The 13,887-nt window shown below is 46.1% G+C and overlaps 1 protein-coding gene across 1 annotated transcript in view; it reads right to left on the reverse strand.

Moving 5' to 3' along the window:
• Positions 1-467: 467 nt before the first annotated feature.
• The window catches only part of Neto (Neuropilin and tolloid-like), a 316,873-nt gene continuing 303,453 nt past the window's right edge, over positions 468-13,887 (reverse strand). The window contains exons 6-11 of the mRNA XM_065236417.1: positions 11,850-12,004; positions 11,632-11,729; positions 11,158-11,303; positions 1,721-1,830; positions 1,119-1,651; positions 468-1,054 (exon numbers count right to left, since the gene is read on the reverse strand). Of these exons, the coding sequence (XP_065092489.1) occupies positions 559-1,054; positions 1,119-1,651; positions 1,721-1,830; positions 11,158-11,303; positions 11,632-11,729; positions 11,850-12,004 (1,538 nt within the window). The 3' untranslated portion in view covers positions 468-558. The remainder of the gene's footprint in view (positions 1,055-1,118; positions 1,652-1,720; positions 1,831-11,157; positions 11,304-11,631; positions 11,730-11,849; positions 12,005-13,887) is intronic.

Raw genomic sequence — 13,887 nt, forward strand, 5'->3', positions numbered from 1 at the left:
AGCCTCCGTCAAGTGAGTTGTTTTCGCTATAAGTACCACAGCGCATTGCATTCCTTCAAACATTTCTCTAAACTCGCACCAAATTTATGTTGCATTCCCAATTTAACGACAAACAGATTTCCCTAAACGCGCCCAAGCAATAATCGAACTTAAAGCTACTCTTTGTGTATGTACAATCCTTATCCTAACCGTCATCGTCTCGCCCCAACTACCTAGCTTCTTCCTGTTTCGATCTTCTCACTACGTTTCGTCTTTTGTCCCTCAACGAAAATCCGCTTTTATCAACAAGAAAAGAATACTAAAATATCAACTACAAGATTTCCCTAAACAGAATATCCCCCTAGAATGGTACCCTTCCCCACTCCCCGTCATCCGGATCACGCGCGTTGAGTCGTCCGTTAATCCTAAAACAACACAAAATTTAACCTCGAAACCGAAGAGAAACCCGCTTCCTCCTCGGCCAGCCACGAGACCAATCAATCTACATAGGATAAAAAAAAATCAACAAACAAATCCCATTACCCTCCGTTTATCCAACCACCCACCCCCCCTTTAAAGTCAATGCGACGACGTCATGATGATGACATCCGGTGCCGACTTCCGGATGGTGCCCGCCGACGACGGGTCGAGATCCCGTTCTAGTACTACCTTCTGCTGCTGCTGCTGCTGTAGAGCATGATGATGGTGATGGTGATGACTATGACCTCCACCCCCACCTCCGCCGCCATGGAGATCCGTTTCCTCATCTCCACCGACACCAATTGAAACACCACCGCCGCTAGTCCCACTGAGGTCCTGCAGTTCGAATTTGTTACCTTTACTGCGGTCTAGCGTTGCTCCTCCGCCCATGTGGTGATGATGATGATGATGGTGGTGATGTTTCACCTTTGGCGGTGGAGGCGTCACCGAGGGGAGCTGCGTTGGGGGCGACTGACCCTGCTGCTGCTGCTGCTGAGGTCCCGAATTTTCGTAACCGAACGTTGAGAACCGTATACTGTTAGGGTTCGGCGATTGAGTGACCTTGTTTTTGAACACTGGTTGGAAGAGCGATTCCCTGAAAACGAAAAAAAAAATCAGTTATGAAACGTTGACTGTGACCGAAGCCTGGAGCATCTCACCTCGTTTGACAAGCCATGTCGCACATACCGGCATCCTTCATGCCCATCGTCGCTCGCAGTGGATCCTCGTGGTAGCTATTCCGCAGAATGTCCTGAATCTCCTGCTGACTCCGGCTGGGGTCATTTTTTAAATCTATTCTACTGCTAGTGCTAAACATATGGCTCCCTCCTCCCCCGGCACCGCTGCCTCCTCCTCCGCTTCCGCCACCGCTGCCACCCCCGACCATCGAAGGCGAGATCACCTCCCGGTAGTAGCTGTTGGCAGCATTCTCCAGCACGTTGATCGGTTCCTTGTCGAAGGCTGGCGGCGGAAATTTGGTAATGTCCAGATCGACCGGTTTCTTGGTTGAATGCCGGCCCAGCTCGTTCAGTTTGCTTTCCCGTGATTGGCGAATGTGCTCCCGGATGATCTTGTGATCGCGAACGATCTTCCGCACGATCTTGATCACGAACGCAATCACCATGCCGCCGAAGATGATCCCGAACACCACCATGATGATTGTCACGTGCTCCGACTGGGCGGGGCTCTTCGTCTGGAAATGGCGCATTGAGGGTTAAGCAGTTCAGGTGAAGATTGGTCTAAAGTGGGTTAAAGAAGGTACCTGACACTCGTCTTCGTCCCACCGAAAGCGGCAGTTGATCCGTCCGTTGCATCGCAAATCGGCGGAAATGCAGGTGGCATCCTCGCAATCATACTCGTCGTCATTGCAACCTGGAAGAAGTAAATGAGCATCGTATTAGAATGCGTCTGAATAAAGGTTTTATTCATAATGTATGAGCTATGTTTTATACTACGGGGTCTTGGGGCTTTTGAAAGCGAATCTATTTGTGTTGAGTGTTACCGCTACCTAAAGCCACACCAAATGTGAACAGCACTTCTCAGTGCTAAATATTACCCGTAAATGTTCTACCTTGTTCGATTCGTATTCCTCTTCGATCCTTGTTTGGACCCTACCCGAGGTAATCCTGCTTGGAAATTGATTTGGAAAATTCCTCTGTGATTCTTTTGATTCTAAAAGTAATCAGCTTGGAAGTCGATTTCAAGAGAAACTTTGTTATGCTGCCTTGACACCTAATTGCAAAAGAAAAAGGTAATCTCTTGATCCCCCTAATGATGAAATTTATTTGAGCAATCAATTTGATATGCTCACGTCGATGAGGATGATCCATCACCTTAATGCCAACTAGGAAAAGTTCCCCCCTATTGTGGTAACCACTTCCGATTTCCATGCTCTACGCACGGAACCTTTGGACTTCGTTAAATTCAAGTTTTCTGACCGTCGGGGTGAATGCCGTGTATTGGTTGAAACCCTGGACGGATACAAACGCCTTTTTTTTTTCCTTTGGTTTGTTTTTTTCCGTCGATCTTGTTTTCCGTGCTGAGCACCAATGCTACCGACGTTCCTGGAAGGCAGCTTCCACACCTGGACACCCTACCTATCGACCCATCAACTCATGAACCGGGGACCAACGGCTTTACTTCCCATCCGAAGGAAGGCGTGATCAGAGATGTTATGCCTCAGAACATCCCGACTGGTATTAAACCCAGGCCTGCTGGGGTGAGAGGTAATCACGCTTACCACTACACCACCGGCGCCGTTAAAAACAAACGTCTTCTCAAGTATCTGACTGAGAAGTAACACAAATTTACGTCACGAAAACTGAGCGCCTGCTCAAGGTTGTCATGAAAGGTCTGCCCAGGCGTGAATCCCTGGACCAGATTAAAGATTAATAGACAAAATTACTTGGAATTGAGCCAGTCCAAGTAATCAAAATGAAAATGAAATCCTGTTCTGACGATTCACGCAACGGGATTTCTGATGATTTTTATTTAGTTCACTTCAATTCTAGTGAACTAAACAACCTTAGGCCTTAGAAAAAACTAGCCTTCTGTTCCATGGAAGAAACTTCCAAAACCTCACCCAGTGCCAGGGATGGGTCACGGAACAAACAATTGCAAAAATTGGCCGACTACGGTGGGCTGCGCACGTCGTAAGAATACCAGACGACAACCCAGCAAAACGACCCAACAGGAACAAGAAGAAGAGGCGCGCAGTTGACGAAGTTGACGATGTCGGCATCCAAGCTAGGCCAGTACACGTAGCATCTTGCGATGGTCTTTATTCGCTGCATGCCTGGATGACCACGATGGAGCAGTTCGAGGCACCGCTTATGATTCAGCGACGGGATGATGAGTTGTTCGGCAAATAGACTGCACCAATCCACCACAAAGAGCGATTTTTGTCTCGATTGGAACCGACGAAGGTCTGACCCGTCGTTTGAGACGTAGTGGTGGACTTGGTGGAGCAGTGGATCTTTGCAGTGGAGCAGTGGATGTTTAAACTGCTCGAACGCTTTCTGGCACTTTGGATTCCAGTGAAAGTTCATTTCTGCCTTGAGGAGGATAGCAGATAGCGTAGCATACACAAGTTGGGGACGAACTTGCCATACTAGTTGATGGCGCTCAAGAACGATCGCACACCGGATACATCGGTTAGAGGCGGCAGCTTGGATATTGCCTCAAACTTTACGGGATCCGGGCGTAACCCGCGACTGTAGAGCTTCCCGTAGACTGCGGTCGTGCTCCTCTTCCGTTTCACCGCCAACGATGACGTCATCAAGACAGCCAGAGGTACCCTAACATCATGTCGATGAGCTGCTGAAACCACCCAGCGGGAGGTGGTTGCACAAGTAGAGGTCACAAACTACGGTACTGTTCATCGACTTCCACCTGCAAGAAGGCATCGGAGACATCTGGAGCTTGACGAAGATGTCGTTCGGAAGTGGAAATGTATAATGCTGTGGTTGGAGAGCTGCGTTCAGACCCGTTGAGTAGTCTCCGCAAATCCTAATGGAGCCATTGGCTGTGCGAACTACGACGATCGGCCCACTCCAAATAATCGACCGTGGTAATTATTTTCAGCTTCTCTAGCCGGTCGAGCTTGCGGTCAACGGTTTCGTACATTGCGTGTTCTTTCAGCTCAAACTTCACTTTCGTTATCGTTCGCCGAGCTGCTCGCTGAAGACCTTCGGAAAATACGACTTGAGTGCAGCTGTAGACGCTGGTGATCTTGACACGTGACAGTAGAAGATATCCATCGGTACGGACCGAAGGTTGAAATTGTCGACCACATCGGATCCTGCAGTAACTGCACCTGCTTCTCGGTGACACGGATGAGCTCACGTCGTGTGCTGCTTCCGATGGTGACGTCGCACTCGAATTCTCCGTCGAGCGATAGTATGCTGCCAGATGCCGTTTTCGCTTTCACCGTTGCCGAAGATAACGCAGGACTGCCAAGTTTCCGCCAAATCTCCCTGCCGATGTCGGTGATGTTTGAGGCGGTGTCGAGTTGCAGGCTATGTCCGAACTGGCCACAGTCGGAACATTTGTGGTTCTTGTAGCTGCAATCCCGAACGAAGGGAAATGCACCGCAGAACCAACAAGGCGTTTCGGTGAATCGTGGTCACGCTTTTCGTACCGCTTTCCACCAAACTTGCGAATCGCTTGTACTTGGTCATACGTGGACGGAGAGTCGTGTTTGAGGGTGTACAGGCGCTGACATTCCTCAGAAAGCTGCTCCAATGTCACGTCGTGCCTCTCCTCGATCTTCGTTGCGAGACGGGTGCGAATCTCGACGTCGTTCTCCGATTTTTGGCCACACTCGTAGACCAAGCACTTGAATTGCTCCTCTGAGAGCTTGTCAAGCTCAAACTCCACGCAAGTATTGTTCACTCTGCAAGCGAACGCCACATGGTCGTCTGAAGGGTTCTTCGCATCTACATCGACTTATCATCGATTCTTTGGATCCGGAGCATGTGCGTGCTTTAAACGTCACTTTTCAGTAGTAATGCGGCATTGAGTGGAAGTGACATCGGTGCAGCTTCTCCATCAGACAATAGGAACCACTAATTTTGGCAATCCGTCCGCTATTTGGTGCTGTGTTCGCCAGCTGTTCCAGCAAATACGAGCTGTTAGAGAGCAGCAACAATCAATTCAACGTCACCTCAGGCTTGGCCTTTTGGAACACCCAGTTGGTTGAGAGAATATGATCACGCCAGCCCCTGTTGGCATCGTCTTTAGTCACCATCGTCCCCCGGAATCGTGGTCTTCCATTTCCTATGCAGATGTTAGCACATGCATTACGATTTATACGCTGTGTTCCAATGTTGCCCAAAAGTATTTTACAACATCACAGTGACATGGCATATTTGAGCCATGGTTGATATTAGGTGGCTGCAACAAACCTTTACAGTGACAACTTGATTCAGTTGGTTGCAAAACGATGTTTGAAGACTTATAGATTCATACGCTTAATTGGAACAAGATTGAAAATAGGTTCTTGAACACATCTTGGTTCGTAAACATTTTAATAACATCTCGAAACAGTTTCTCAATAGGTATAAAAAACATATAATTCAAACTCTGTTGCACCAAAGGTTCAACAAACGTAATGTTTTATGGAACTCTCGTTCAACAAACACAACAAAACACAAGTTCGATTTGTTTTCCTCCCTAATCCGAGACACCTAATAGTTTGCAAAACTGTTGTTGTTTCTGAACGGCTAATGGCTTTGTGAAACGATCAGCTGGTTGCTCCATGGTCGAAATGTACATCAGCTGTGTCGCTCCTTGTTGTAGGCTATCGTGCACAAAGTGTAAAGTATTCGCGATGCAGATTGCAGATTGCTTGTCACAATTGATAATTACTGGCCGCTGCTCGAATATCTGCGACCGCAAGTTGTTCCACCACATTGCTTCCTGAATTGTTCTAGACAGGGCCATATACTCTGCTTCACAGGATGAAAGAGCAACGGTGGGCTGCTTTTTTACGTTCCACGATATGGCTCTACCTTGTAACGTGAACACGTAACCCGTCGTTGACCTTCGGTTATCTGGATCTCCTCCCCAATCGGCATCGCTAAATCCGGCTAGTTCCGATGATCCTCGCTTGGAATACTCCAACTTCTTCGTCGATGTTCCTTTCAAGTACCGAATTATCTTCTTGACGGCCTCCCAATGCTGACGTCCCGGATTGGTGTCCGGACGAGTCACCGGGGCTACGAAAGACAGACATCCAACAGCTTCTTTGAAAGGAACTGTCTTCATCTCTGCTGCGACTGCAGCATGTAGATCTCCTCATCGTTCAGCTCTCCTTGCAAAAAGACTGTAACTGCGTCCACCTGATCGATGTCCAGATCGTATTCCACCGCCAACGCCACGAGGTAACGAATCGTATGTACTAGGGGAGAGTACACCTCGTCGTAATCTAGTCCTGGCCTCTGCGAACATTCTTTCACGACGAGAAGATCTTTGTACCGGTGAATGATTCCATCAGGTCCACGTTTCGCTTTGAACACCCATTTGTTCCGAATCGCTTTCCACCCCTCAGGCTCGCTCAGTGACCTCAGCTCATCGTTCATCGCTTGAACCCAATGATCTCTGTCAGGTCGTTGCAGAACTTCTTCGTAAGTCGTTGGATCGTCCATCGCACATTCTCCGTTGGTTAAATCAGGAGGTAACTGGGGGGAAATGGTATCACCAGAAAATGCTCTAAAGCTAAAACAGCTCTTGGAAATTCAGCTCCATGAACTTCACTGGCTGTGCATTTTGATCGTTCGTTAGGCTTCGACTTGATTCACCTTCTGCTAGGACTACAACATCTAAACTGATTTGAAAATCACCGCCGTCAGGATCGTACAAACCGTAGCCTTTGGTGTCCTCACAATAGCCGACGAAGATCGCTTTTCTGGCCTTGGCATCGAACTTCTTCCGCTTCACTTTCGGGCGGCTTCTTTCCAGACCACGCCTCTTCTGGCGTTATGTTCTCCAATGAACGCATTGAACATCGATTGACCAGATAGGCAGCTGTCGAAACTGCTTCCGCCCAAAACTGCTAACCAAGCTTTGCATCGTTGAGCATGCACCGTGCTTTCTCCACCAACGTGCGGTTCATGCGTTCTGCAACACCATTCACGTTACCGGATACCTTCACGTTCCAGAACTTCACGGAAACTTTCGTTGACGTACTCCGTACCATTGTCTGTACGCAAAATCTTCAGCTTCTTCCCGCTTTGTCTCTTGGCTCTAGCTTTGCATTTCTTGAATGCTTCATGCGCCTGATTCTTCCTTTCAAGAAAGAACACTACTACCTTCTTACTGGCATCGTCCACGAAGGTAATAAAGTAGCGACTTCTTTTAAACGATGGCACCTCCACGGAACCACACAGGTCGAAATGCACCAGCTCTAGCAATTCCTTGAACCTCTGGTGGGAAACGAAAATCGTGCCTGTTGCCCATGAGACACGATACACAATTGGTAAGTGCTTCAATCTTGAAGTCGATTTTGCTAGCCACTTCCTTGAGTTTCTTCAATCTTCCTTTATTCAAATGTCCTAGACGTCTATGCCACAACTCGATGCTGTTAACCAGAAACGATTTTTCTGGCCTACTGACACTCGCCGCTTATATCCCAGACTTCGCACTTGTTCGCCGTGAATACTACCGTGTTTCCTCGCTTACAGATGGTGCTGACCGATAACAGGTTGGTTGCTAAGTCCGGAATTTTCAACACATTAGCAACTTCCATGCTTCCTTCTGCAGTTTCCACAGAAACCGTTCCCTTCCCAACGGCCTTCATGTTGCTGTTGTTTGCTGTTGCAACGTCATGGTCCATGGCAACCGCGTTGACGAAAGGTTGATCCGAACGTGCCATGTGGCTGGTGGCACCGGAATCCAGATACCACTAATCGGTCCTTACATCTCCAATAGCGAAAATACAGCACAGTCCTTTTGACTTGCTTGGCTTCAAAGACGACTTTTTGGCATTGGGACATTTGGCTACAAAGTGCCCCGGTTTCTCACAGTTTTAACACAGCTTCTTACCTTTGTTACCGTTCTTTAGCTCGTGGGACTTCGTTCGGCTCGTTTTGCTGTACAGGGCACCTTCTGTGCTGCTGCTTTAGCCTTCACTGCATCCGCTTTCAAGGCCGTACCGGACACTTCGAGTCCCATGATCATGGGCTCGAACTGCTCAGGAAGTCCCATCAACAGAATCGCCGCGAGCCAATAATTGTCCACCTTGAGCCCCACGGATGCGAGCTTGTGACTTGTTTGTTTATTACAAGGGGTATGTCACTCAGCACATTATGCCGATATTAGATTCGGTACAGCTTGGGAACTTCCATCGGTACACCTTCGGCATACCTTCAGCACAATCTCGTAGGCATTAGGTTGTTGTAAATTAACTGCTGGATAACTGTCATTGAAGATGTTCACAACATTACGTGCTGTTTGACTGTATCTTCAGGAACATCCTCTTATTGAATATACCAGAAGAATTCAGACCAGCAGTTGCTTCTTGGTTCACTTATAGATTTAAATCCGAAATGTAGGTTCTAGAGTGGGCTCAAGAGAAAGAGCCAGTTATCCAGACCCCATTAGCACCCTTAATTCAAATAATGATGCAACTCACACAAAACAAACTACAGAAGTCTATTCATTATCCTCTATAGTCGGTCTCCAACAATGTTCTCCATCGGTTCCATCTCTTTCCGGCCACTGATAGACCGTTGTTTTTCACAGCACTATATACTAGGTTTCTGGTCTGCCTTTGAGTGCATTATAAAACCCTAAAACACAGGACTTTTATCATCCTATGAACATAAAACACCAACACCTGCCACTTCTCGCTTCATCCTCAGTCCGATTTATCCTTGCAATTTCCAACCAAAACATTCAAGGTGTCAGAAATACCGGGTTGTCGGGATAGGTATTTTGCAAACAATCGTAGCTTGCTCTATGACCGGCACAATTGACATACCTGCGGCATACTTGCCGAGCAGTGACAAAAAATATGATCCAAGATTGGTGTGCGGAGTGATCTACCCCTTGGTCTATTAATTTATTTAATAAGGCTCAATTGAACTAAGTTTACAGGGCCGAGGATTCTTGTTAACTAATACATCTTAAAACTATAGTTAAAAGGTACAACACAATATATATTTTATCTTCCGCTATCCACTAAGCCTCTTCCACCAGAACGGGAGCCGCTTCCAGTGCTTTTATTGTATGGCAGATTTGCCAACGGGGGTCAGAGCGCTTCCATTACAGCAATGGACGCAAAACGTGGTCAGCACTCACACATTCATCACGAAATGGTTGCTTTCCAAAGTCGACGACGCATCGACTGAAAGAACTGCTGATGAAGAACAATGAGGAGGACCACATTGCTGCCAAGTAAACAGACGATCGCGTGACACACATTGGTCTGCTTCTGTCGACAGCGGAGTGCTCATCAATTCGTCCACGTACGCCTCAGCACAATTGATTAACCGTACTGACGTAAATTTTCTGAGCAGCTCAATTTTCCTGGTTAAACCGCTGTCCTGAAATGCAGATTGCAGCTTCGACCAAGCATCCTTCGCAGTTTCCGCATCCTGAACCAGGCTGTAGTTGTAGCTCTCCAGATTTAGGCAGATCGTTGCGAGAGCCTGCAACTTCACGTCCTCAGGAACATCTTCACCGTCTCCGTCAATGGCAGACCAGCTTCTTTCACGGACCAGAATCATCCGCATCGCAAATGCCCGCGTCGTACAGTGGGATGAAATAAAAAATAGTGGGACATGGCTATTTGCGACGAAACTATTGAGTGTAGCATTTTGATTTCTTTTAGAATGAGTCTTCATTTTTTGAGTACTTTAATTGAGAAGTGAACATTTTTGATTAAGGGGGGTATACACTAGATAAAAAAAAATAACTTTTTTATGTCTTGATGAATATCTATGGAGGCATTGTAGATGAAGTCAATTTAAGAAACTTTGTCCAAGACGTCCATTTTCTATCTCTCAAGTGGACGAAGTTATGGGTGAAAATAGAGTACTAGCGCTAGTACCCACTAAGAAACCGTTTTTTACCATAACTTTTTAGTTTGAATTTGTCCCTCTTTTTTTGATTTCGTCCCACTGTGCGTCGTATAATTCTCTCTTTCTTTCAGCTTTTCAATGGCTGACAGCGCAACGGAACTTCTGACTCGAACGCTTCCTGCTTCAGTCCTGTCTCTTCCGTTGCCATCTCCATTCCCTTGCCTTGCTGTCCGGTTCCCGAACTTCCGCTTGTGGGCATACTGCTGCTTCAATGAAAAAATTTTCTGAATATTCCGGTTAGGGATTCTGGACCCCTAATCAACTGTAGAGTACGATTGAAACACGTCTTTATTGGTTAACGTTATACAGTGGAATGAATTTTATTTTATATTTTCTCTTTACAGCTGTGACACGGATTATCACAGACTACTGCGTTATTCAATAGAAACTGCTTCGTATCAAAACGCATTTTTTGTACCATTTAAGCGATTTCCGAGCAACCAAAATAACAAAAAATATAACGGAATAGATGATGTTTGCTGTGTTGCTTCAGTAGACACGCTGGCTAATGCCAAAATCTGGAAGAAATTGTTGCCAAAAACAGGTTATGAAGACGACGTTGTTGAATGTTTTGATTTACTCCAGCTACTCTAAAATTGTATAGTCCAGAGTGTTATTTTTCAAGTCCAAAACCTGCTAAAATTGAGTCTGGATGCCTCAATCAATTTCAGTGCCATCATCACTATTCCGACAAGATGTTTATCAACATAAAAATTAAGCATCTAATTGCATCAACAGAAAGCCCCATGGCATGGCTATCAAAAATAGCCATCACTTCCCACGTCGTCAGCATCGTCATCGTCATCTTCTTCTTCTCGGCTTTATAGGCTTCTTACACGAGTGTTTTGCCTGCTCTCAACAGCTATTAATTGAGAACTGAACCGGGAATCGGTCCCACCAACTCCGCATATACCGTGCCTTAATCGACCATGCCATCGGAGGCCCCAGCAAAAACAAGCCCGAAGGCCCAATCGCGTCATTACCCTTGTCAGTCACGTTTCATAAACGACCTGCCCACCATTAGATGACAACAACTGTTCGTGATTTTCCGGAAGGTCCGAAATTATCTTCAAATAGCAACGCAAATCATGTCGAAATGAGCTAAGAAAATACTTACTTTCACCGGCCGCTTTCTCCCTAAATGCAGTGAACAGTATCGCGAAGGTGGAATTGATGGCGGACGCCTCGGCAAAGAACCGGATGTGCAGCACGTTCGATTTGGACACCACCGAGTCGGCAATCGAGCCGCAAAAGTTTTTCAGTCTGCAAAACGAAAACAAACAAACAAAAAATTGGTTAATCAATAACGGTGTGACAAGCAGGTGACAAACAACCACGCGTCTCCATCGAAGCGCTCTCAATCCAAGCAATCCCTCTGGTCAAGCGACATTTTATTGGACTCGCATTAAATCATCTAGTCGGCCGAGCGTGGATCGTTAAAGCGTGGTCGTAAACATTTTTGAGCTAAACAAATACTACGATGGTGATGGGCCGGAGACGCGCGCGTACGAGGACAGGTGCCAACGGAAGAACGGAAGCGGCGAGAATCCAAAACACGCTGAAAAACATAAACTTTTCGTCGCAAACTCACCTCGACGGCAGATCGGTCCGCTCGGTAAACACGTCGACAAAATTGCTCTCGCAGTCGTTGGGCTTTTCCAGCTTGAACACGATGAACGAAAGCTGAATCTGCAACGGGAAAGATAAGCGACACACAAGACAGAGACAGGAGTGAGAAAATGGGGAAAAAAGGTTCAGCAGTGTACAAACAAGGTGAGACACGGCTCGTAAAGTTTCACTGCCTCTGACCTTCCATCCATCGGCTACGGTGACCACCCACATGCAGTCCAGAGCGAGACCATGCTCGATGACCGTCTGCTGTTTCTCCCGGGGCACGTCCGTTCGGTTTAGGAAGCCCTCCATGCCGGACACCTCAATCCGACAGCCCTCGTCGTCGTAGACGGCTGTGAAGAAGAACAAACAAAGAGCATGAGCAGGACGCGAGGGGCAGGTGGACGGAGTCGGTCCATATCCTAATGAGAACGTTGGCGTGAAGCAGACCATTTTCACCTATTTTATTGATTCTGCCAACATAATCTGCTTTTCTCCGGATTGCTCGGTTCATTGTGTGTGACTTGAATCTGGGGTACGGACGAGAGTGCCATGTACAAACAAAAGGTCCATTCATTGAAAAGAAGCAGAAAAATCCCGACAAGTTCATCGCTACGAAAACAAAAGTGTCGAAAAGCTGATGACAATTTCGCACCGGAATGAAGTTAATCCCATTACCGCCGTAAAAATTGCTCAAATTCTGAAAGTTTTCACCTGTCATCGCTTACCAATGAGTGCCCTTTTGGACGACGACGACGGCGACGCTTCGCATGTTTTTACTTGGCGTCAGTCGACCCACGCACTCGCTATTCATTGGCATCGAAATTAGCATGACAAAGCAGTCCGTTGCCAACGCGGCGTGGGCCAAATGAATAGAGTGCGATTGTAAATAAATATCCGTTGCGGGGACAGTTTTCATCCCCTTGCGAAGTAGGCGAAATTCAGATTTTTTATTTTTTTATTTCGCCAAGGATTGCTGTGATCATAAGCCTGCTAGATCTACACACTACTATGAGGTCGCAATTGCTGTAGTGATTGTTTTGTACAAATTGCCCATGCCATCGCCGCCGGCCCGAATCGGAGGATGGGGGAAAAGGTAAATATTTAAGCGGACGTTTAAATTAGCGTTAAAGAAAATGGTTATTATTATTTGCGACTGCCGCAGGCTGGTGCTGCGGCGGTGAATGACCACGGGTGAAGCTAGGCTGGGACAGCGAGGGATTCAGAAGCCAGTGCTAATCATTCGCAAATTCAATTCGGAATGTTTCACAATCTAGATAGAGCTGGAATTAGAGCGTAACAGTTTTTGGAAACAATGACTTCTCTCGACGATTTATAGAAAGTCATTGGTCGCCCACTCAAATCAACATCACCAACACTTCCCCTTCCCGATGGTTATGTTGGTTTGCGTGGGCGTGCCTTGAGGTCCGAGAAATCATCGAGATAAGTCATTGTTTACAACAGCTGTTACGCCCTAGTTCCAGCTCTATCAAGATATCAGGCATAACATTTGATAACGGCACAAAAGCATTTGTAAACAAACTTTCTAATGCCCTTTACACGCGAATCAAAGTACGCCCACGCAAACCAATACCACTTTCGGAAAGGTGATAGTTGCCCCTATCCGATGATGTTGTGAAGTGACTATAATAATAATAATAAAAAAAATATATACATAAATATATATATATATATAAATCATTCTTCGATTCCACAACTCCCTCAAACTAGCAATAACTTCCAAGAATTGGCATAATTCTGTTTTCATCTTTCTCTATGAAATTCCATTAGAATATTCTTGATAACTTCCTCTTCAGAATGACCGTCGCACTATTTTCAGACTCATCCGATAATTCCCTTTGAGCTGCTTTGTAGGTAATGTCAGAATTGTTTTTGAAATCCTTTTCAGTATTTGCTTAGTACTCAAATATTTTGCCTAAATGGCATTGAAAGTCTCCCATAAATTGCCAGATGTTCTTTTGGCATAGTTCCGATTAAATTCCTTAAAATTTTATAAAAATGAATCTCCATAGAAACATTGAACAGAATTCCATTGAAATTATTCTCACGCATACTCCTTAAAATTCATCATAATAACTTTCTTTGATTTCTCTTCCGAATTCTATTTCCATTCTTCACAATATATCCATGCAATTGTCATCAGAGTTTTTGAAAGACAACTGACACTGTCTTCAACCAGAGGTTGCACAGACTGAAAACTTAACACTAGAAAACT

Source organism: Ochlerotatus camptorhynchus, unplaced genomic scaffold (genome assembly GCF_037179485.1).
Source record: "Ochlerotatus camptorhynchus isolate MF236.1 unplaced genomic scaffold, CSIRO-AGI_Acam_v1.1 ptg000550l, whole genome shotgun sequence".
Taxonomy (NCBI): Eukaryota; Metazoa; Arthropoda; class Insecta; order Diptera; family Culicidae; genus Ochlerotatus; species Ochlerotatus camptorhynchus.